We start from the raw sequence: 26,492 nt of genomic DNA on the forward strand, positions 1-26,492 counted from the left end.
ATGTTTTCGTTTCTAAATGGCTGCAAACGGAAAACTACTAGGTGACTCTTGATAACGGAATATCATGCAAAATAATATTATCTAGGGAGCTCTTGTTCCACATTTTGATTATCTTTTATCTATTTGAAGATATTTCATAATCACTAAAATTAGTGGTACTTTAATTTCGCTATGATTAGGCCTCTTAAATAAAAATCATAGATAACTGTTGTTCAGTAGTACTTTAGTAAATATTCCAAATTTATTTTGTTTCCAATACCAAAACGCGAATGAAATAAAATATGCGGAAAATCATTTATTCGAGGAAAACCGGCAAACAGGAGTATTAACTTAGTGTAAAATATATTTGCATGTCAGTTACTAGTTTAAACGTTTACATCCTAAAGATAGCTATAGCACCAGTTATCCAGTTCCGGACATAATGGAATTCCTGGATTTACACATCATAAACTTCAAGGTGTAGAATTTTCTACCTGAACATAATAAAAATCACTGATTTTTAAATCATATACTTCGGACTTTAAAATTCCATATCTGCAGATAATGAGAATCCCGAGTTTCATATCGTATGGTTCAGATCTTAAGATTCTTTATCGGGAAATAATAGATTCAGGATTTTTACATCATGTGCTTCAGATTTCAAAATTCTTTATTTGCAAATCCAAAATTTTTACATCATATCCTTCATGTTTCAAAAGTCCTAATCTGATAGTACAATCTTGTTCGAGAAATTCTGGCCAGTTACATTTCTTTTAAAGACCCATTTTTTCGAACAGTAGATAGGAAATGTTAAGACTTTGGTCAAAAATAAAAGCGGCCAATCTTTCTTCATCTAGCTCCATCTCTGAATATAAATGCATTGCTTTTAAAGAAGAAGCGGGTGACCAGAGATTTTTCTGTAAGAATTACATTTTCATAAAAGAAACCTCAGAGGTTTTCTTTAAAGAAACTTCAGAGTAAGATGAGGTGACAGGAGGAAGGTCTCGGGGAACATGAAGCGAGAGGGGAGCAAAATTTTGCATCCGAATAGGTAAGGATGAGTGAAAGAAGTTTCCATGAGCGATGATGGAATTGGCAGAATGATGTTAAGGAGGTATAAATGTACAGGAATACATTGTAGATGTTTCTATGAATGATAACACACAGAAATTTCTGTCAGGATGATGAGTAGAAGGTGCAAGAGAGATTAGATATGCTGACATAAAGGAAAAAAAGTACGAAATAGGATTGACACAACGTGAGGTAAGGGTATAGAAGTTTGGTTGGCGTGATCTGTAGAAGAGAAATAAATGAAGATAAGTTGAAGGAACAAGAATACTTGAGAGATTTGATATGAGGAGACGTTATGAAATTTTACGTGAGGATGAGGGAAATGAGTTCAGGAGATAAGGTGAGATGCAGGAACAAGAATACGCTTGAGACTTATGCAGTGTGGTACAGGGGCGGATCCAGGGGGAGTCGATCGGGGTAATCGTCCTCTCAGAAGAGGAAACTTTCTTATTTTATATATAAATAAAACCCAATCCAGAGTTTGGAGCTCTTAAAAGTAGCTCTAAGTAGCAGTATTACAACCCACCGCCCCGCAGAAGTCATTCCTGGATCCGCCCCTGGTGTGGTAAGATATAGAAGTTTCAGTGAGGAGGAAGGGTAGAAGTTCGTAGAAAAGAGAAAGTAAGTTGAGGTAAACAAATAAGGATACCTGAGAGCGTTGAGATGAAAGCGATATAGAAGTATAGACGAGGATAAATGGTAAAAATTCTCTAAAGAGTCGAACTAAAATGAAATGAAGGGAAGACAATAGTAGGAAGGTTGAGATAAGGTTAGGTATAGACTTTTGCCTGAGAATGAAGGATATAGGCCAAGAGTGAATACTTGATCGTTAACAGAGTTTAGAACTAAAGCCAAAAATATTTGGAAAGCGTGTTAAGTAAGCAAACAGAAAGGATAATGGGTAGAATGATTTGATGCAGAAAGTTGTTATAAAGAAATTTCAGTACATGTTGGAGGATGATATGAAGTCAGTTATAACCTGTTAAGTCTTAGAAATTATAATGCCTCAGTGACCAACCCATTTGTGACAGACTATAGAAGTTTGCGAGAAATAGAGAGAATTTAGAGTGAATGAATACACGAGAGGATTAGATTAGGTGAAATAAGGTGTAAACGTTTATGTGAGGTTGCAAGGCTAGAAGTTCGCGAGAGAGTTGAGAAGATTGTACGAGTTGAGGTAAAGGAAGAAGATTGTACAAAACGTTTGACCGTAGTTGAGTTAAGAGACAACAACTTATGAGAGGAATCAGGTGAGACTTTGAAGTTTGTGTTGCATGAGGGTTCAATCAAATGAGCACCTTTGTTTCTTATATATTAAATTTTATGAAGTTGGAATCGTGTTCGCATTCTACAGACCCCTTAGCCATTTTACTACCACTGGGACATATGTGTCCCACGATACATTCTCAGAGGACCCGTGGTAATTTACCGCATATTATTGCTATGAATCGATGTTCCACTGGTAAAGAGAAGCATGCAAAGGGTTTAAAGAGTTCTTATGAACATTATCAAATAGACAGTAGTGGAAGTGAAGTGGTGATAATGGAACAGATGAAAGTGAGGAACAATGTGCTAGTGATAAAGCAGTGATTGCATGTACAGTCATTTGGGAAAGAATGCCGAAATGTAAGCTATTTGTAATCATAAATACGACCCAACTGTTTTTCTAACAATATACGTATTATAATTGAAAATACAAGATGATCATTCATGCCACTACCACTGGGACATATAGGTCCACCGTAAAAAATATCAGTGGGATATATATATGTCCGACCCTTCCCACGTCGAGAAACGAAACAGCGAAAAACGTTTAATATATATATATATATATATATATATATATATATATATATATATATATATATATATATATATATATATATATATATTTGAAAACAACTTAAAGTAACCATATATTAATGTTTCTCACTCCGAAAAAAATGGTAGTGAAAGGGTTAACACCACTAAACAGGTGGAGCACATTTCAAATCATATAATCATAATATAATCTATTTGCTCTGTAGAAAAAACAAAATTAAGAATAATTGGAAACAATTGTACTCCGAATTCGTGAGGTAAATGACACAAAAGTGTTTTACCCTGTGTGACATAGTTTTTAGTTGCAGCTTTGTCTTTTAATGTTGGAAATCAAGATCTTACCTCCTGGGAAATGTTTTCGTCTGATTGAGTGCTGCCACCCGGCACCTCCTCGGAGCCGCCCACACTTGATGATGTGTCTGCAATAAAAAGAAGTATATATATATATATTTGTTCAAATCTTACCTTAAATTGTTTTACTTAAATAGAGTTTCCTGCTTTGTATATAATTGAGTTGTTCATATATGTAAATTTTCAAATAGAGTAAGATTTCTCGTAACTGGCAACTCATTAACAAGATCAGGTATACAGATGATACAGTTATCATAGCTAGCAAATGATTGACAAAATAGTTGATACTGGGAAATATATGGATGGAAATCAACATGGGAAAATAGAAAAAAATGAGAATATCCGCTAGGAACTCGCCCTAACGGGTAGGGTAAAAAAAATAATAAAATAAATAAATAAATAAATAAATAAATAAATAAATAAAATCTTCCAGTTTAACTTCCCACCATTATGCCTGTTATACTATGGGAGACGGATGATAAAAACAAATGAATAACGACGGAAGAATTGGTTGAATGAGAATGTACCCTCACAGTGGTGCCCACCCCCCCTCATGTCCATGACGCACCCCCCCCCCTCAATTCTCTATCCGTAGGTGTTCTTCCATGAAAAAAAAATCTTTTCGATTAATTTTTACACTCCCTCAAACATATTTACATAGATCTTTAACCCCCCCCAAATATTTCAATGACGCAGTTTGCGTCATAGCCCCCCCTTGTGGGCACCCCTGTACCCTCACCAAACCAACAAGAACACGATGTTGTCCACCACCAGCTTACTTGCCCGAGCATCGAATCAGGAACCTCACGCAGCAGAGGTAAACACTCTACCACTGAGCCACAGTTAGGGATGCGCACGAGACAAGATTTCTGGCTGTCTCGTCTCGAAAATGTGCTGTAAAAGTGATGTCCCGACTCGAAAAATGTACATTTCTCTATTGGAAGAGCCGTGTCTCGACTCGAATTTTGTCAGGAAAATCCTGTCTCGCTCGACTCGTACGCATCCCTAGCCACAGTGCCAACCGGATCAGAGTAGAACAAAGAGAACTTGATGAGGTCGGTCGGTAATCTCAGGTATCTGGAAAGTATTTTGAGCAGAGACGCTTACTGCACCAAAGAGATCAGGTCAAGAATTGTCGTAGTCAAAGAAGCATTCAACAAATAAAAAGATCACGCTTAAGTACTAGACTTAACCCTGGGTCGCGCATGTGGCGTCTGACATGCGCCACACGTTCGTTTTCTTTTTAATCTTTTTCATTTAGGCGCGCGTGGTCCAGGGTTAATCAGGGGCGGATCCAGGACCAACTTCTGGGGGGGCGGTGGGTTGTCATACTGCTACTTTTAAGGCCTCCAAACTTTGGGATGGGTTTTATTTATATATATAAAATAAGAAAGTTTCCTCTTCTGGGGGGGGGCAATCGCCCCGATCACCCCCCTGGATTCACCCCTGGGGTTAATATTGAACTAAGGAAGAAGTTGGTCAAGTGCTATATTTAGATTATTGCATTGTATGGTTCAGAAACTTGGTTACTTTGGAAGTTAGAAACGAAATATTTAGAGAGCTTCGAAAGGTGGTGTTGGAAGAAGATGGAGAAGATAAAATGGACAGAGTAAAAAACGAGTTGATTTGAGTTGATTTTAATATCCCTTTCAGCACGAGGCTATAGGAGACGGGACCTACTGATTAACGCGGAATCTGAACCACATGAGCTCCCGCCAGAAATCGAACCCGGGTCTCCCACCCCAAAGGCGCGTACGCTAACCGCTTAGCCACGAAGGAGCTGAGTTAAAAACGAAGATGTTTTAAAACGAATAGGAGAGAAGAGGACGCTTTTAGCTAGGAAGGGCAATTGAATTTGACATATCTTGCGAAAAAAAACTGTAGAAAGAGAGATGGAAGAAAAGCAAGAAGTAAGAGAAAGAAGAACACAACTGATCGACAATTTGAAAAATAAAAGAACATTGGAAGTTAAAAGAGAAAGCTGAAGATCGAGAAACATGAAAAAAAGATTTCCAGGCCCAAACCTAAAATAATAAAGAAAAAACTCACTAGTTCTAGGACATGCCAAAGGGCAGAATACTTAATAACAACAATAGCAGGACACAAACAACAGCATTAGAAGAACACAATATATATATATATATATATATATATATATATATATATATATATATATATATATATATATATATATATATATATCATTAGGATAACAAACAACAAAGTATACCATAAAGAGAACAGAACAATAGATATCATTAGGAAATCATAAAACAACAATAAATATTATTAGGAGAGCAAAAAACAATAGATACAATTAGGAGAGTACAAACAACAATAGATACCATTAGGAGAACATAAACAACAATAGACACCATTAGGAAAACAAACGACAATAGATACCATTAGGAGAACACAAAAAACAATAAATACCATTAGGAGAAGACAAACAACAATATATATCATTAGGAGAACATAAACTAATATAAATACCATTAGGAGAACAAAACAACAATAGATTCAATTAGGATAATACAAACAATAGATACCATTAGGATAACAGAAACAGCAATATATACCATTAGGAGAACACAAACAGTAATATATATATATATATATATATATATATATATATATATATATATATATATATATATATACCATTAAAAGAACAAACCAGAATAGATACCATTGGGAGAATTCAAAAAACAATAAATACTATTAGAACAGAAACAAGAATAGGCATCATTAGAAGAACAGAAACAACAATAGATGCCTTTAGAAAAACACAAACAGTAATCGATGCCATTAGCGGAAGTCAAATAACATTATATACAATTAGGGAAACTCAAATAACAATATATATCATTAGGAAAGCTGAAATAACAGTATATACCATTAGGAAAACTCAAATAACAATGTATACCAATAGGAGGACAATAGATACCATTAGGAGAAAATAAACAACAATAGATATCATTAGAAGAACTCAAACAACAATTTATGCCAATAGAGAACATAAACAAAGGATACCGTTAAGAGAGCAAACAACAATATATATCATTACGAGAACATAAAGAGCAATAATTACCATTAGGAGAATATAAACAGCAGTAGATAGTATTAGGAGAACAGCAATATATACCATTACGAGAACACAAACAGCAATCGATACCGCTAGGAGAACACAAACAACAATATATACAATTAGAAGAACACAAACAACAATAAATACCATTAGAAGAACACAAACAGCTATCGATACTGTTAGGAGAATACAAACAACAATATATACCATTAGAAGAACACAAAGAGCAATAGATATTATTAGGAGAACACATACAAGGAACATAATGTGATAGTTAACAGTATATTGTTTTCACATATACAATACATACAAAAATAACCAAACAGTCTCTGAAGAATATGGCCTAAATGATTACTGACAATGAACTACACACTTTATATCACCATGTCGATGACGAATTACCCATCCATATAATTTGTTCAAATCAATGATTTTATCGAGTAGTATACTATCATCATTTGACTTTCTGATTCTTTCTTTCTTTTTTCGTTACGCATTAACATTAAACTAGGATTATTGAAAGAAGTTGAGGAAGAATATGTGGAGAAACGGGAAAAGAAGTTTCGAGTTCGTACATAACAGAAACGTGATTTATGGTATCTTTGGAGTTCATTTATGTTGGCGTTCTGCCTACACTGAATGAAATATGGCGACATTCACCAATCAATGTAGTAAACGAATAAAACACAGCCATTAGACAAATGCTCACATCGAAAGCCTAAGTGACAGAGTAAACTATTGGAGCTGGAAACAAGGGAGCGTAGCTTAAACGATTTTAATGATGTGGAGAAAGTATTCTGCTGTGTTACATTAGCCATAAACATATCTCTTTTATTATCTGCGGATAAAGAAATTGTAACTAAAATGTAACCAAACAAAAGTCAGCGCAGATTTCAAATAGTTTATGAAACTGAAGTGAATGCTTTATATTTCTTTATCAAAGAAGATCTGTAATCACTTTAAAGAACCATGTTACATTGCAAAATTTACAAAATGAAAAATTGGTTGGGAGGAACCGTGTTTTCCCACAGGATTTTGAAAATGATTATGTGTGAAATAGGCCTAAACTCTGGAAGAAAGTATAGCCACATCCACCGAGTACGTGGTGCTCCGGGGCTCCAACATACACACAAATAATCTTCTGGGTGCGGTGCACCCACAAGCTTTTTAGTTTGATAGAAACAAAATAATATAAATATTTCTCACTTGCCGTAAGCAATTAAAACATCGAGATCAGGGACGTACGCAGGAATTTATTTCGGAAGGAGTCCAAAGCTTTTTTTGGGGGGATCCAAACACAATTTCAGGCTAAATTATATTAAAAATTGTAAAATTGCCTTAAAATTAGACTAAATTTACAAAAAAGTCCGAATTTGGGGGGTCCGCACCCCAGGATCCACCCCCTGCGTACGTCCCTGATTGAGATGAAGTTATAATTTCTAACCTCCAAAACATAATTATTTGTTTCAAATGTGTTTGTGAAACCCAACCAGAAAACACACTCATTCCATACATGCCTGTCTCTGACCTAATCAAAAGCAGTCCGCACAATAAAAATAGAACTATATCGTGATTAGAATCGAGCACAACCTTTTATGACAGTGTTCATAAAAGATTTTAGCTAAAAGGAAATCAATCAAAACATACTGAGACTCCCTGAAAACGTATAACACGACTCGCCATTGATATGCACCCACATACATTTTGGAAAGTCGGCCGATGGCCACATCATGTTTGTAGTCTGGGGTTATAAACTTTTGCTTTAGCATTTTGCACATTTTTAAACCTTCTCTAGTCCCCTTATTTGATTTAATTTGAGAGCTCATATTAATTAATTCATTCATTCATTCTTTTATTCATCCATGTCGTACATTATTGGTCGGAGATGTTACATTATTTTACAAACTATCACCCAAGTATTCATTAATATGATAATACATTTTGTTACACAAAAAATTAAATAGTTCATTTTTTAAATTCCGTATGTTTTTGATATCCTTCAAATAACTTGGGAGCTTATTAAACAACTTAGCGGACATAGAAAGATCACTTCTTTTGGTGCACGCATAGTTTTCGTATGCTGTGAATATGTTATTCTTTTGTCGTGTGTTGTATGAATGTACATCGTCAACATGAAGAAAACTATTTTCATTTCTTTTTACATATATGATACTTTTGTATATGTACAGACAAGGCACAGTTAAAATTTTATTTGACTGAAAGACCCTTTTGCATGAGGACCTTGGTGATAGGTTAAAAATAGATCTTATTGCCTTTTTCTGCAGATCGAAAAGTAGTAACACTGAAATAGGAGGCTCCCCAGAAAATTATTCCATAATTTAACAAGGATTGAAATTTACCATAGTACAATAACAGCAAAGTTTCTTTTGACACTGAACCACGTATTCTATAAATAACAAAACAGATACTGCTTAGTTTGTTGTTTAGCTCAGTAATATGTGCATTCCATGTAAGCCTATTGCTTATTGTTACACCTAAAAATTTAGTGGATTTTGAATAGTCTACATCAGTTGAATTTATCACAATGGGAGGTACTGTTCGAGGTGTACATGAGTAATGAAAATTTAGTGCTTCTGTTTTCTTTGCATTTATCAGCAAAGAAATTGTTTGTAAAGAAATATTATTTGTTATCCTATATAGAAAAAAGAAGACAGAAAAACAGCAACATCACTGAAAAATAGAGATAGAATCTCAATGTTAAAGCTTATCTTCCATTCTTTCTTACATAGGCAATTTCTTTCTTTTTAAAGGAATATCAAACTACCTGGAGATTTTCTGCAATATCTAATTTAGTTCCGCAATATCTAACTCTTCAATCATTTTATAACTGTTTCATTTAACAAAAATGATCTAAATCTAAGTATATTTGTCATTCATAGTAGACACAAGATCCATAACAGTCTTCTTTATTTTTTGCAAATAAGAAAAAGAAAATAGGTAACTGGTTTCCGCATTTCCAAATAGCGTGGACAAGCAAACAGGAACCAGTTTCTCTAGTGGCCACTATGGCGCTAGTAACCTGCAGGAATATTTTCTCTGACAGTGAGTCGGGCAAATTAAATAGCTGTATCAGGTAGAGTGACTCTTTCATTTCTAAGGTAACCAAGAAAGTTCTGTCACTTTTTCAACCACCACTTCCAAACATTTATATGTCATCTAAGACGTACCTGGAAGATCAAAAATAGTCCCCATCAGCATCGATGACCTTCTCCCAATGTTCCGCAAGGCCGTGGATTCCATTGCGGTAGAACTTGGTGGGCCTTGGAAGCGAAGAAAGTATCAAGTGCATTTTGCACCTCTACTAGGGATTGGAACTGGCATCCTCTAACGTGATTGCCCAAGGAATGGAACAGGTGATAATCGGACGATATAATGACAGGGAAATATGCCGAATGGAATAGCGTTTCCAATCCAAGGCGTAGAATGGTGTCTCGAGTCATCATAGAGCTTAGCGTTCCTATAACAGGAGGATTTCTTTGCGATTCAGAAGTACTGGTTCCAGAGTTTCGAGTATTCCTTGAACATGACTCAACTGCTGACAGTACGCAGTTGCATTGATGCTCTAACCAGCTGGTAGCAGTTTTCGATGCACTATGCCGCGAGCAGTTCACCAAACACAGGAGGATCTTCTTCTGGTGCAGTGCTGGTTTCCGTTTTCGGAACCGGTTCATGGGATGCTAACAAATGATTACGTCAATGTGGAGCTTCGTAGAGAACCCACTTTTCATCACATGCCAACGCCCTGTACAGAAATGGCTCCTTCCTCAGACAAGATAGCAAAGAAACACATATGTTTGCTTGCGTTGCCTTCTGGCCCGGAGTCAAATCATGTGGGACCCATCGACCTAACTTGTAGTGCTTCCTAAGTTGATAGAGGTGCTGCCGAATGATTTCTAAACTCATATTATATTGTAGTCCCAGTTCCTGACATGTCTGGCTACTGTTCGCCCCAACTGCTGCCTGGAGATCCTCAATGTTGTACATGTGTTGGTATTCCGGCACGTGTTGCGTCTTCGAGTGTTTCGTCACCGTACTTCTTGTTACATCGCTGCATTGTTTGCGTAGTCACGACACCCTCATCAAAGGCCTGGTATATCTTCCGCCCTGCTGCAGCGGCGTTTGACCCCAGTTTGAACTCGTACAGCATACACACCCTTATGACAGTCTGTGGAGTTCTCGGGTTCACTCTGTCCATACGCAAGCTCACGGTGTAAGTGAACTGCCACAACCAGACAGTATGTTGGATATACCCACATCAACAACTGACCTTCGCCTTATCTCCATTCACATCTCACGGTGTGAGGCCCAATTGAACACAAACCTGCACCAGAATTGACAGAAGTTTCTTGGTTTCCTTTATATAAGTAAACACACCTATCGTATCCAAAAAAAAAAAAAAAAAAAAAAGAAAGAAAAAGAAAAAAGAAAGAAAGAAACTATACTACCTTTAAAATTGAATACAATTAGTACTAATTAAATAAGAATAAAAAACAAATCCTTCAAACGCAGCATTCAACAAGGTAATGGCTTGCCATTTAGAAATTTTCCTCGTTCAAAATGTTGTTTCAATATGTTAACGTTCTCCACCAAAACTGGAATTATTACTTTACAATTTTCGGACTTAATTTGTATGAATGATTTTCCGAAACGGGGCATTGGAAAAACAACGAATCTTGCAAGAAGGAAACAATATAGGCGGAAAGCATTTCCGATTTTTTTTTTTTTTTTTGGTAACTAATTAATTTGTAACAAACCTTTCCAACAATTGAATCGTATCAGTGAACAAATGTCTATATTACATGTTGTGTATAAGTAGAAAAATGACACTTCTATCAGAATACCACTTATTTTAGCTTTAGAACTTCTTGTAGCTATACAATAAAAGACACATTCTGACTAAAGCGTACTTTATCTAATAAATAACAGCGTTACAGTTTCAGCAAATTATCTTTGCAAGGTGACCTGACGTTCCGTTTTAGCCGGGACAGTCCCTTTTTTCCAACCGTTGTCCCGTTTTTTTTTCCTGATTATCGAACGGGACTCCTAAATATCCCGTTGGAAATTCTACTCTCTTCCGTACTAACACTCGTTGTCAAGGTTCAGCCGTGTCTACAACTTCTGAATTTTCAAATGGGAATTGAGTGTTCGTGGTTCAAGTGGGAATTGAGTAGGAATACTGAGTGTTCAACTAGTTAAAAGAATTGGTGGATAGAACTTGCAATCGGGAACCATTATTTGTAGTGTGGTACACGTAAAGTTAGAAACGGCGTGTTATCACTCTTACTTGTGTATTTTGTAAATTGAGAACACTTCTGAGTCCCAAAATGCAATCTGGAAGTCAGATATCCCCCCCCCCCCGCGTAGCCGATTCGTATGCGTCCCGTTTTTGCAAGTGAAAATTCTGGTCACCTCGATCTTTGTCTTCAGTAGACACATTATCTGTCTGATGAAGGGAAAGATACTGTGCCGAAACTGGAACGCTATTATTTATTAGATAGTATATGTTTTGATCAGAATTTATCTTTTATTCTATAAGAAAGGCAAGGAAGCTACTTATCGTCGGCGGAGCACCGCAAGATTGTTTGAAGTATAACATGATTTGTTCCAAAAACTGAGTTGAGTTGATTTTGAGTTCAACGCACCTTTTCAGCAGCTAGGCTATATAAGACGTGAATCTACTGATTAAAATGGAATCCAGTTCACATGAGCTCCATCCCAGAATAGGGAACCCGGGCCTACCACAATAAGGCGCGTACGCTAACTGCTTAGCCAAGGACGAGCTCTGTGTTCCATAAACTACCACAATATGTAAGTGCGAAAGCGTGTTCACTCATCGCACAGTTTGGGTTGCATACGAAAAAATAAAACTTATTTTTAAGTTAATAGACTGAAGCCAATTAACCCCTAAAATTTGAGTCTGTAAATATAATGTTGCTTTCAAAATAAACGTAAGTGAGCTTATTTCGTTACATTGGGTTACGATTATTTTAAGTTTAAAGACAAACTACAGCACTGTTCCTTCTGATTCTTCAGCAATAATGAAATTAAAATATTTTTGTCCCTTTTTTAATTATTACATCACCTGGTTACGTAACGCAAACATTGAAAAATATGTTTGTAACATTCACAAGCATTAATGTCAACAACCCGTGGGAAAATCCTATATTATGGAATATTTTGACAATGATTTCTTGAAATGAGATAACGTTAATTTTTGTCAAAATTATCAGGATTTATGGGATTTTAAATATATCTATTCCATTAACACCAAGAGAATTGTCTATGGACGAATAGACAAATGAGTCTTAAATAAACTTGAAATTAATGGTAATTGTCAAATGTAGTTACTATAAAATACATGTTAGTGTTAAGTTGATTTATGAAGTGACTTGTGAATCTCAAAAACCAAGTGCCAAGGAACGTTAATTGTACTCTGGTGTTTAAATAATATGAGGAAAAGAACAGAATCAACGGAAGAAATTAAATGAGAAACATCAAATTTCCAAGACATTTCATACGAAATGGCTGAAGAATGAAGTTTATCTAGTTTTATTACGTTTAGTGGAAGATCATGGGACAAATGCGTGATTGAAATACTGAAGTCCGAACCAAATATGTAAATTTTCATCAGCATTTTCAATTGTCTCTTACAGCTAAGGAAAATACTTGTTCATAAACTGATTGATGAACGTAAGCAATCTGAATTTCTCGATCATTCACTCATATATTGAAGAAAATAAGTGTTGTACACTAATTTCACTGTTCATCTTTTTTAAGTTTAGAAAATGTTGTTATTAGTAAAACGTGGAAAATTCAAGAGTAAAATGGGAATTTCTGTCTCTCGAGATGGGATTTTATAACGTTTGAGGTTGGCATCACTGCTCACAAGTAAATTAATTTTTAAAGATATTAATAGTAACTAGGGATGCGCATGAGACAAGATTTGAGGTTGTCTCGTCTCGAAAATGTGCTGTAAAAGTGGCGTCTCGACTCGAAAAATGTATATTTATCTATTGGAAGACCTGTGTCTCGACACGAATTTTTTCAGGAAAACTCCCTCTCGACTCGTCTCGTGTTGTCCCTAATAGTAATGTATAGACTACTATAAATAAAAACATGTTTTTTTTTGTTTTTTTTAAAATCTCACTTGCAGTTTGCAATATGTTATTTAAAATAGAAACTTGAATAAACTCAACAGCTTCCTGCACTCATTAGTCTGTCTTTAAATTTAGATAGAAGGCATGGTATTCCTACTTCAAATATTTCAACATATCTAGCAGATATCATTCTTTCCCTTTCCTTCATAATTGGGAGGTCATTTGCATACACAGGAACAAAGTCAAAAACTGAGAATGTCTCGCCACGAATAATATTTCTTGAAGTCAAAAGTAGATAATATTGATATGGTGCTAAATTGTTATGAAATTTTCTGGCCTATGCACCATTAGATTCATCTTGACTAAAGTTCGTCGACATATCCTCCGTGATTTTTAGTTCTTTATTCTTCATAACACACCTGGTCATCTCCGGATCAAAATTTTAAAACTCATTTTTGTCCATTTCTACTATTTCAATGTTTCTTGACGTACTTCTTTTTTTAATTAATGTGAAGTGTCTGTCGTATGATAGAAAGCTGTGTCGTAAGCAGATAAATTTTTGATGAACTTCATCAAAAACCCCTGAAGAGTGCAAGATTTTGCCAGTTATTATTTTATCCTGCACATCAACCTGACCACACGATATGTTTTCTGCTCTGTAAATTGTTGGGTCAAATGTTTTCAGTGATGTGTGTTAATAAACAGATAATATTTCTGTAGATCTTCTCTTTCCAGCTGTTTTATTCCTCAGGCAGGGGTAAAAGTGAGAGGGAACGCGAGTGGACGACGTTACCCCACCTCCAAAAATATCTATGGCGTCCCCATTTCCTAAAATAATTACGATGATTAAAGATAGGCAAGGAGGACGGTCTGATGTCATGCGTCCCCCTACCTTTTCATATCCACTTTTATCCCTGTCGACAGGTAGAAAGTAACTCCATTGTGTCTCACATCATGAATAGCCAAATTGTAGATACAGAACTGACGCTGGTGTCCCGGGTTCGATTCTCGGTGGGGACACTCGGTTGAAAAGGTAGAACAACTTTTTCTGGTCAGCCATCTTGAGTGAGGTTCTTACCTGGTTTCCCTTACTCACACCAGGCAAATGCCGGGATAGTACCAAACATAACAATCTCAGGCCGCTTCCTTCCTTCCCTTTCATCGGATAGTGTGCTCACCGACGGACGTCATCCCTCATATACGTGACTGGCTAAATGGCCATAGGTGCCAACAACCCAGAAATCTAACCCCTAACCCCTAAGAACTGACATTGGTAGTATGCAGATGAATGAGTAAGTAGGACAAGACAACACTCGTTGTAGATCAATGCAAAACACACCTAGCTTTTTTACCCCTTAAGTCAATTTCAGCACCATTGTACATGGCCTTAAATGCCAATTCGGCTTTGAAGTGATGTAACATACTATTAAGGACTACGTTCTTCTGTTTGAGCAGCTGAAAGTTTGTTGAATAATAAGCCATAGTATTTATTGTGTCATTTCGTAAAATGCCTATTCTGACATTCATTTCGTAAAAAATAGATTAATAGTATCCACAGCTAACTTGGGTCTCGGATTTATTTGTTTTAAAGGCTGTGTATATTTTGGCTAAAGTTGAATCGAAGACAGTAACTGTTTTTCGGTTTTATATCGAGAATAATGACTGGACTTCCTGGGAAAGCGATTTATGTGCTGTCTAACTTTGATTTCATCATTAATGCTGGTCGATTGAAATGCTTGTCCCTCTGGTCTTCAGATGCAGTGACGTCGTCGTTCATATATTTCTGAAGACTATGAATACGTCCACGTGGAATAAAAATGTATGCAACTTTTTTTTTTTCAAATTTCCAGAGATCCTATTCTGGAACGAAATGTGGCCATTTTTTGGGTTAGTCCTTTCCATCGTATTTTAGAAGACTCTTGATCATAAGATGATTTATTTATAATATTCTACGAAATACGGTAGTTTTGTTGAGAAACTAATTCTTTGCAGCCATATCTCTTACATTTATGATTATCTATTGGTTTCTTACGTTCTTTTATATTCTTACCTCTTTTACAGGTGAAAGCTTTCTTTCCCACTCACTGCTCCTTTGGCGGTTTCGTTTTACATCTTTCCACTAACTGGAATTACTTTTCTGTTTCCTACACCTGTTATTTGTCAGTTTGTGTATATTACTTGGCGACAACTTCACGTTATAATCACAACTATTGTTTGAGTCCATGACCACTTTGTCGATAAGCAATGAATACACTTAACTAATACGCAGCTTAAAACAAGGGCGCCGATCCTGGGGGCGAGGGAGCCCGGGCTCCCCAAAACCTCATGTGGACCTCCTCACATTGTATTTATGAGTATAGAATGTTTCGTATAATTTGAATGCAATTTGTCTTAAAAATCCTCATATATGCCTTCTGCATCTCGATGCCCCCCCCCCCCAAATTTACAGAGAAATCGGCGCCCTTGGTTTAAAGCACTAGAAGAACAAAGTTTTGACTGCAGTAATAGGTTATGTTCATTTTATATTCGCTTTTGGATGAATAATGTGAGGTGATGGCAAAAGATTTGACATAAACTTTTGTTCCATGCTTTCTTAGGGGATAAAGGGATCCAGACCCAAAAACACAACCCCTGTGTACATATGTCCTTGACTGTATGTTGTATATTTTACATTCTTAAGTATTTTGCAATGAACATAGAATGGAGATAACTTTATCCTTTTTAAAAGATTAATAAATAAAACTAAATTAAATAAAACAGTGTGAGGGCTGAGAATTACAAAAAAGTGCAAAATTAAGAGTAGATTTTGAACATATAGGGATGCGCACGAGACGAGTCGAGACAGGATTTTCCTGACAAAATTCGAGGCGAGACACGGCTCTTCAAATAGAGCAATATACAGTTTTCGAGTCGAGACATCACTTTTACAGCACATTTTCGAGACGAGACAGCCACAAATCTTGTCTCGTGCGAATCCCTATGAACATAGAACTCTGAAAGATAAGGTTTACGGTCAGTATTCCCAGACTGGGTTTACAAGTAGCGGATATGGCGATTCTTAAGTGTCATCGCTACCTAAATTTCAAATTGGGCGACACGCTACTTACAATTACCTGAAGGTTATAACTCTTAAGAAGTCGCTACATTTTTTATTTTCATATATAAAATCTCAAAACATTATTAGTATTATAATTATAATAGAACGTATGTTTTGTCTCTTGAATATTCTATTCGTAATAAAAAAAAATACTAAAACTAATCAGGGACATAATTTAGGGGGGACAGGGAGGGACATTCCCCCTTTAGTTTGAGATTTGTATAGGTTTTATCAATAGAATAGTAGTAAGTCAGTGAAAAACGCGAAATTTTACTTATATCAAGGGGTCTTGTCCCTCCCCAAGCTAAATCTGAAATGACGCTACTGAAACTAATGTTCAGTATGGTACTAGTTCAATTCTTGTTTTCGGACATTTTTTCTTAAGATCTGACAACACTAGACTTTTGTTGAGTTCACGCTGTTGCAGCATCAGTGACCATGTTACTGTCTCACTTAATGGCTAAGAATAGTTATTGAACGAAGTTATGTGAACGTGAACATTGTCCGCCTTATGCAGAGTCGTTTTGACGTATGATTAGCGTCGTACTAAACACCTGACTACTGCAGGAAACATGTGCTAGTTGAACTCTTTAGTGTGGCACTAATCACACGTCAGAACGACTCTGCATAAGGCCCTGCAAATTTAAGTATGTCACCATATTACCCATATTAACATAAGGAGAGTACAAATAAAACTTCCAAAAAGGCGTACTGGGGACTTTGCAAACAGTATGTCAAAACAAACTAAACTGCCTTGTATTCTAGAAATATATATTTTCTTGGAAATTAGAAACATTGATCTTTTTATACTATCATGATCTGCTCAGTTTATTGCTTACTATCAGTTTTTCTTCCAGACCTGTTTGGGGGGGTACTGCCCTCCCGGAGCTCTGAGAGTGCCCTTTCCCCGGAGGAGCCCTAAATAATACGTCTATAATATAATAATAAATAGAATAGTATCAGCAGTGCCCCTCCCCCCGAAACATTGTTTCTGAAAGAAACATTGCTTACTATCGTTCTACTGTCCCTCATGTATTATGGAGTTTACCCTAATACAGAACGGAAAATAGCGTAGAGCTGCAATTGCTGCCAAATCGTTGCCAACTCATACATATGACGTGTATTCAACTTTATGTGTTTCCGTTAAATCGAGTGTTCCATTAATATTTATCATTAGTAAAGCTGTACAGTTGGAAAATCATTCATTTTTATGTTTGATCTACAAACATAACAAATCCGCTTTTGAAGCACATCTTCGCTACGTTCTAATCTTGAGATTTGGCAACACTGTTTACGGCTAACCAGAAGTCATTTGGGTAGGGCAAGGGAAGCAATTTCCGTCGTGTAAGTTTGAGAATCACTGCTTTTTAATAAATTGTATGCTAATATACTAATTTTAAAAAAACGTGAAACTCTTAAGTCGGTGAACAACCTTGTCCCTTCCTCTTTTCCTCCCGGCAAAATCTGAAACAACGCTTCTGATGTAAACATACACAAGCATTACATGTGAAATTTTTGGTGCAAACATGTGTGTGTATTTGTATCTTGAAGTATTGTTCGCAAGCTGAAGGGAAAAAAAAATTCACAAAGCTTGATCTTAAAATAAATTTTCGTCACGAGTTTGTGTTCCTAATTATACATCCCTAACATATTCATATTCGGCACATATACATATTCATATTCGGCACTTTGAGAATGAATAAAGGGATATTTAAATATTATTACTGTACAATTGCTCCCTTTTCCCCTTTTCCTGAGGAAATATCAGAAACGCTGAAATGCATGCTTCATTATTTTTGATTAAAATAATATCTATACAAAATTTCAGATCACGAACTTAAGCAAATCGTCACATTCGAAACTTTCTGATTTAACTGTTTCAAAAACATCTCTCTGTTCTCCTTTCGAGTTCAATTTTTGAAGGCACTGAAATGAAACACGTGTTCCTTTATTTTTTGATGGAGAGTTCATATGACGAGTTTTATCTTTCTAAGGCTAGGGATTCATGAGATATGCGAGTCTTGGGAAAACTTTGATACCTCTTTTCCCTCTTGGGATCAATATTTCCAAAAACCCTTCGTTATCTCTCACTTGGGTGAATAAAGAAGTATTCCCTCCAAATTTGACGTTAATACCTATAGTAGTATAACCTGGGCGATGGTGGGTCAGTCACTTTTATGTAATAGTATAGACTAATACTGTCAACATTTGCCAGCATGCTAACAAGGGAAGGTACCCAGGTGATACAAGCCGATTTGAATGGAACTTACACAGCGGAATCAAGAGACAAAATAAAGAAACACACATTTTGTTATATCGGCGACCGTTGGATTTAAGGGGGCAAGCTCTTCTCCAATTTCAATATTAAACCCTTTCTGTGGCAGCTAAAACCACATAAATACTTCTCCCAGTTTAAGGTGGATCACCACCTGGAAGTCAGTACATATTTTAGCTCATTTCCTTAACTACTGCGCAATGAAACGTTACATATTTTAAATTTTGTACTATAAGATAAAATTATGTTTCAGCTACAACACAAGACACTGATACACTTGGTTGTGTCTTCTGATATCAAAAACGATAGCAAATAAAATAAAATATTTGATTTATTTTAAAATTAGCACACAAGATGGCACTTGCTGCTAGATCTTACTGGAAGTGTTCAATTTTATAAAATGTTTATTTGTGTGTGTAAAGTATTGTAAAGTAACAATCTTATCACGAAATAGATATAATGTTTGACCGTTTTTTGTGTTATGTTACATACTTTATTTAAATATTAATTTACATTTAAGGAAATAGATTTTGAGACGAAACTTGAGCAGAACACCATAATGCGTTGTTGCCAAATTTGTCCGTTTACTGTTGTAGTCATAATAACAAAATTCCTGGATTCTAGCGTTGCAGTTCGAGAAACGGAATCGCGGTAAGGGTCCAAAACTAAGTTCTCCAGTAAGTATCTAATCAGAATTCCATGATTACTCCCTTTACTATCTGGCATCAGTAAACACTTGACACTATCTGGCAATGCTGCACTATTTAAGCAGCGTTTAGCATAGCACCGAGAATACCTAGAGGTCCACCTTAATGAAACTTATACAGTGGATACTAGAGACAATATAAAGCTATTCGTGTTTTGTTATATTGGCAACTGTCTGGAAGAGCACGGATGTCAATCTCACCGGGGACATCAAAGACTTGTTCCCCTCAATAGTTGTAAAAGGTTCTCCCCCTCACAATATTTCAAGTATCTTAGATCAACTATGACCCAAAACAGATTCAACCATCTAGCAGTTTGCTACGTTCACAAAACAATGTTAGACAAAGTGGATATCAAAGAAGTAGCACATACGTTTGCTTCAATTGTAAAAAATGCAGTCAGCTTTTAGTCCCATGAAGATGAAAGTGGAGTAAACTGTAAAGCAGTCTTCGGAAGTAAGGTAACGGAAGTAACGATTCCTAGTAGCAAGTTACATTTTTTCCAAGTAATTGTAACGGTAACGTGTTACGAATTTTTAAGTAACGTACGTTACGTAGTTTCCGTTACCTTTTTAGCGTTGCATTTCGGATGAGTAACTACAATATATGCATATATTTTTTCGGAAACAAATGTTTCTTTCCTGTAAGAGAATTTCTCAGAATGGAACAATGGAGCATGAATTACGTGTCAGCGACCAACAGTCAGTCACCAACATACAGAAATCAGATAAGATCTTAGTGCCACTTGCTGTTTTTGGAAGATGAGGACTGTCTCAGGGAAATCAAGTGTACTGATTGCAAGCACCTGGAAGATTTTGTCAATTTTTGGGAGCTACAAATCAATATATTCAGTGAGTGAACTATGAGTGCAATGGTGCTGGTAGTCTATTTTACTTTGATTGATGTTGTTTTTATAAAGATGAACGAAAATATTTTACCGTTCGAACATTTGAAAGAATACTTTTCCTAAAAATTGTGGATGATGGTTTGCAGAACTTAAAAGTAAAGTGTCTGAAGTGCCCCGGCGGGAAATATTTATCAACAACTAGGGTACCATTAACGATATACAGAAAAGGGCTAATATGAATAAACTGTGTTCTGATGAGCAGGCCTACTTTATTACTAGAAAATAGTTTGTTGATGGCATATAATATTGGAGTTCTTTCAGATCAGTTTGCGTATCCTAAAGTCCGTTGATTATAGAGTTTGGAACAATTACCTTTTAAAACCATGTATCGATTTTAGAGTTACTGGAATGTCTTGATTCATACCCAGTGATGTGTTCTGATTTTATTAGTTGTAGTGTAATGCTTGTCTATATTCTGTATTTTTAATTTTATATAAAAACATTGTTATTATTATATAATTAGTTTAGCAGAATAATAATAAGCAGGATTTTTTTCTAACGCATAGGAATGGGCACAAGTCGAGTCAAAGGTAATTTTCTCGAGTCGAGTTCCTATCTGATTCACTGTTTATGAGGTGGAGTTTTGAGTAGAGTCGAGTTTGATAGATGGCTCGCTCGTTCAGCTAAAGCAAAAGCCGTGAGAAATGTAAGCAGTAATATGGAATACTTTTAGTGTTGCTCACGAGAGAGGACACTCCTTGCATCTCGTCTCGACTCGATAACGAGACCAGAAAAAAATTTTATAACAAGCTTAGTTTAGATCGGCTGAACTGAGCCGATGGTTCAAGCCGGCTCGTTTGGGGTAAACCATCGGCTCGAGCCGGCTTGGTTGGGATTAGCCATCTGCTCGGTTAGGCTCAACTCAGCAGAGGGCTCTAGCTGGCTCGGTTGAGTGAGCTTTTGGCTCGGCTCACTTGTCGATTCGGCTTGATAGTGAATGCCGAGTGTAAGCCGAGCTGCTCGAGTCGTTGGCAATTCTAAACCCAGGCCGAGCAGTTTCAAACATATTTTGCCAGTGCCCTATAACTTCAACAATGTTGCCTCAAACCAAATACTCAACCTAGACCGTCAACTCAAACTCAGAAGCTCGTGAACAATGTCCTTGACTCCTAGACTTCACGACTACCGAGGTTGGTAATCAACTAGTTTTTTTAGTATTCAGATACAAACCGCCTATCTTTCATGTTTATACAATGTTGTTGTAATTAATAATAATAATAATAATAATAATAATAATAATAATAATAATAATAATAATAATAATAATAATAATAAGTAGTAGTAGTAGTATTAGTAGTAGTAGTAGTAGTATCAGTATCATTTATAACAATTATATTGTCTATATAGGATACTTGAAGAGAGCACTTGAAACTACACACAGGAATTGGCTCGATTTGGCTCGACTTGACTCGAAATTCAACCCGAATTCGAGTCGAGTTGGAAGAAAGTTCTCGAGTCGAGCTCAAAGACAGGGCCGTTTCTAACCTCCCCGGCGCCCTAGATATTTTAAATTGTTACGCCCCGCCAGTATTTCCAGAGCAGCCTCCTCATTCAGTTGTTACTTTGCCAATTTTGGCTCGGGAAGAATTTTTCCTTAACTCTCTTACCCTTTTCCATATAGGCCTATGTACAGGAGATTGAAATTTTTTGGGCATGCGTTTAGTAATAATACATTAAACTGATCAAAAGTATAATTGATGTTTTATTATTATTATTATTCTTTCATCATGTCGATGTTCATTTTATCATATTGAGTGACAAGCAAGTAGTTGTAAATAGACGGAGGTTGCATTTATAGGTTTCTCGTAAATCATTATAATTAAAAAGTGCACAAGGAATCTTTTCCATAGTCTCGGCTTTTGTCTGCTAATAGCAGAAAACACTTATTTTTCCTAATATTAGTACAGTTAATAGTTTGTTTCTACCCCCCAAATATTCTCAAACAACTGTACTTATGTATTCTTATTTATCAAGTAATGTAAAGCTCTATTTTCAATTAACAAAAGTAAACGTATCACATTTACATTAGCCGCCGAGATCTAGTTTGTTTGTAACCAGGTAGCTCAACCGGAACGGAAGTGACGTTTCCTGCACCAGTATATTTTATTTTTCTCTTTTTTCGGCCTCCAATTTTTTGCGCCCTCAAAATCTTTTTCGCCCCAGGCATGTGCTTAGCGTGCCTAAGCGGAAAAGCGGCCCTGCTCAAAGAAGTATGTTTCGACTCGAGTTCAGTTGCAATAAAAAAGAAAAGAAAAAAAAAAAGGTCGCTCGGACTCGCTCGTACCCATCCCTACGAGTAACGCAGTATGGCATTTTAGTCAATGTTTCATTATATGAAAATGCTCATGCAGCTGTCAAGTAAGAATTTGTTCTTGCATCTACATAAAGCGATTCAGAACATGCAATAATAATAATAATAATAATAATAATAATAATAATAATAATAATAATAATAATAATAATAATAATAATAATAATACTGGTAGTGGTAGTACTAGTACGGAAAATTGAAGTAATAATTTTTTTCACATATTGAAAGTTTCGGACCTAAAAATTACGCATTAGTAATCCGTTACTTTCGAAGTAGGATAACAGTTACTTTTGAGGGGCAAATAACGAATTACATTTTAAGGGAAAGTAAGTAACTTGTGACGCGTTACATTTTTTACAAGTAACTAACCCAACACTGCTGTAAAGTAACAAATCGTTTCCGTTTAGACAGCAAGCAGCCAAGTGAGTTTAGTTTATTTAGCTAATAAAAATCAACTTTTTTTTTTTTTTTTTTGAATTATACATTGTTAAACTTCATTTACATTAGTTGTAGGCTTATAGGCCTAAAGAGCCTCTTTTCAAAACTTTATTGTTTCTCAGTATTCACTTCACACTACTTTTTATCATTATTTTATTTTTGACATACACTTGGTGTCATTTAGGTTTAACTAAAATTGTAAAATATAGTTGGATTTTACAGTTTGAATAAGGAAACAAACTATAAAGCGTGTGTGTTTTTCTTCTAAAAGTTACCATTTTCAAAATTTTTAAGTTTTTGTTTGCTTTGTAAATTTTAAAAAATGCAATGCACAAAGACTTTTTTTAAAATATATTTTCCGGCGAGGGCCCCCCGCGTACTCCCGCTTTCCTGGGGTATTCCATACACTCCAGTCACCACAGTAGTTTGTCCCCCCCCCAAAGTTTATGTGCTACTGACGCTAATGCGGCAAAGTGCAAAATATTGTGCACAGTAACATGTGAGGCATTTGGTAGTTAATTATATATGTCATTGATGCCACATTATCAGTGGCGAAGCGTACTATGAGGTTTTGAGGCCGGGCCTACCCTGTTTTCTATGGTATATCTTTTTTATCTTTGGTTTCGTATAAAATAAAGTCAATACTTCAACATTTCGGTTTTTCCGATAACAAAATAGTAGATTGAAACCACTTGGAGAACCTTCCGCCTGAGCCACACCAGCTCGCTAGATAGGCTTACGGGCTATGCTGCTCAGGGAGCGAAACTATTATCGCTGGGGATTGCACGCATTGTTGGGAAGGTGCAAATGCTCGCCTCTGGCAGTTCAGTTTTAGCGTTGAAGGCACCTTTCAATGTTAGTATGTTATAAAATGTTTTCCATAACACAGAATAAAAAGTTTCTGTGTACAATTATGTTTTTCTATTAGTGATAATGTGTTTAATTTAGTTATATTATCTCAGAAGTTATTCACAGTAGCTGTTTTTTTACCTACATGGGGCCTGGACCATAATAGCTTGTAGAGTACAAGTCTAATACATTAAACATATATTTAAATTTACCAAACGTTACTGTACAGAATAAAATAATAAAATCTCTCTGTGTAATTTTAGTTGAGTTTTCCATTTCATAGAATCAATGGGGTATTTATTATTTTGTTTCGGGGGTCTTTGCTTGTTTCAGGAGGGGCTTTGCTAACTTTATTCCTGGAAATGTGAAAATTCTACAATACATATAAAACAATAAAAAGTTGCGATAAAATTTCGGCGAGTGCTTACGCCGGGAAGCCACCCTCTTAAATATATCACTGCATAGAATACAATATTAATATTTTGCGTTGATTCCAACGGAGTTCCTTCTGAGTATGAACATTCTAGTAAAGTCATTTATTACGTGATGCACTAATTAAATGCAGTATTGTACTTACTTTAAATTGGGAGATGCAAGTAACAAACGCTTATCCAAGAAATTTGACAGTTAAGTGTGTAAGAATGTACTTACTTTTCCTCTTGCTCCATTTTCAAGTACGCAAGAAATGAAAATAGTAAGTGAGGAGAAAAAGCCCCTCACAACCTCCCTCCCTTCTAGGAAATCCAAGACAGAAGAAAATATGAACCGCACTTCTAAATATTTGTACTGGAGCTAAATGAGAATATTCAATCAATACATCTTGCGTATTTTCCTCCATGTAAATATTTGTTGAATAATAATAATAATAATAATAATAATAATAATAATAATAATAATAATAATAATAATAATAATAATAATAATAATAATAATAATAATAAACTATTTTCCGTCTACTTTTGCTTACATAAACATTCATTCTTTCTTGTTACACAAAACAACAACAAAAATTACTATGTATACAGGCACATAAATTTAACTCTAAGCACTGTTAGAAATATAGCTAAGACAGTTCTTTAAAATAAATAAATTTCGGGAAAATAGAATTTTGACTATGATTTTAAACACTTTATGATACATTCAGGCCTACCCTACTTGTGGGAGTACGCTTTGGCACTGCTTATAATATGTGTTATACTTACGAATTTCTGTTATTTACAAGTATGTTTATTATAACAAAAGGCTAATTAACTTCTTCTAAATGTTGCATCTGTATCTAGGTATTATCATGCTGCATCAACATTTAATAATTCGGTTATCTCTGAGGTACCAGATCATTATACTCATATTAAAGGAAATTTTCTCATGTTTTAAAGGTTGCATGATTCTATTAGTATTTGTACTGACTGAAATTTGACATAGAAAACTATATCAGTACACTTGATTTGATTCACGTTTTTCAGAAAGTCGAGCCATTTGTAGGCAGATTTCGTGCGTAATTTAGCTACTTTCTGATGCCAGGTGTTGATAACACTGTAGAAGATTGACAAAAGTGCTCTGTGGTCCAACTAAATACACGTAGTATTCGTAGTTTGAGGGAAATTTCCCTAATCTAGGGAAATTTCGTAGGTAAATTTAGCAAAAAGGGAAAAAGGGAATTTTTCAATACAATGTGAAAATCCAGAGAAATTCTTAAGCTGACTAATTGGCCAACATAAATAGTTAAATTTTTCTTTGTTCTTCAGAAATAAATCAATACAATAGCAATAACATAGCAATAGCTGACCATCCTGAGTTTTTCCTATTATAACAGGAAAAAGCCGCAATGTTACATTCAGCCTTGGGGGCCGGCTTAGAAGGACAGGAGGGAGCACATGCCCTGCTTGATGTTGGTTTTTATTGGGGGAAATAGACCACTTCATTAACAATAGAATTAAAAGATGTGTCACTCATGTCCAAAATTATTGTCGCATGTCTATAAATATGTTGTTGTAGGAATATAATTTGATAACGAATTCACCCGGCATTTTTTATAATGTTAGTGTGTGTATAATTGACAGACATGTATGTGGCAAATTTCATGTCAAAAGAACAGTAAATAAGAACAATAAAATGAAAACAAATCTTTCTTGTCCATTTAGCAACATTTTGTTTCACTCATTCTAATTTTTGTATTTATAATTCTTTTCCTATGAAATATATCACAAATATACATTTCCCGATTATACACATTGTATCAATATTAAAATTACCCTGCAAAATCATTATCAAATTGTATTTCCACAACAAGACAGTTATAGATATTTGACAATTACTTTGGACATGAGTGTATTCATAGTAGAGTAATTTGCACTCATCATTAGCTGAAGTTTTTTTTTTTTTTAGGAAAAAGCGAAGAAAAAATAAAAATCGATCGAATTAAATCGATTTCGAATTAGATTTCCACATTTTCGGCATCTATGGTCATGTAAGCTCGTCACGTT

General features: G+C 35.5%; 1 protein-coding gene across 1 annotated transcript in view; it reads right to left on the bottom strand.

Moving 5' to 3' along the window:
• LOC145670497 (uncharacterized) overlaps positions 1-26,492 on the bottom strand; it is a 144,444-nt gene that overhangs the window by 68,882 nt on the left and 49,070 nt on the right. Inside the window, exon 3 of the mRNA XM_081739229.1 lies at positions 3,214-3,290. Coding sequence (XP_081595355.1) covers positions 3,214-3,290 — 77 coding nt within the window. The remainder of the gene's footprint in view (positions 1-3,213; positions 3,291-26,492) is intronic.

This window comes from Thermobia domestica, chromosome 14, assembly GCF_964235325.1.
Source record: "Thermobia domestica chromosome 14, izTheDome1.hap1.1, whole genome shotgun sequence".
NCBI lineage: Eukaryota > Metazoa > Arthropoda > Insecta > Zygentoma > Lepismatidae > Thermobia > Thermobia domestica.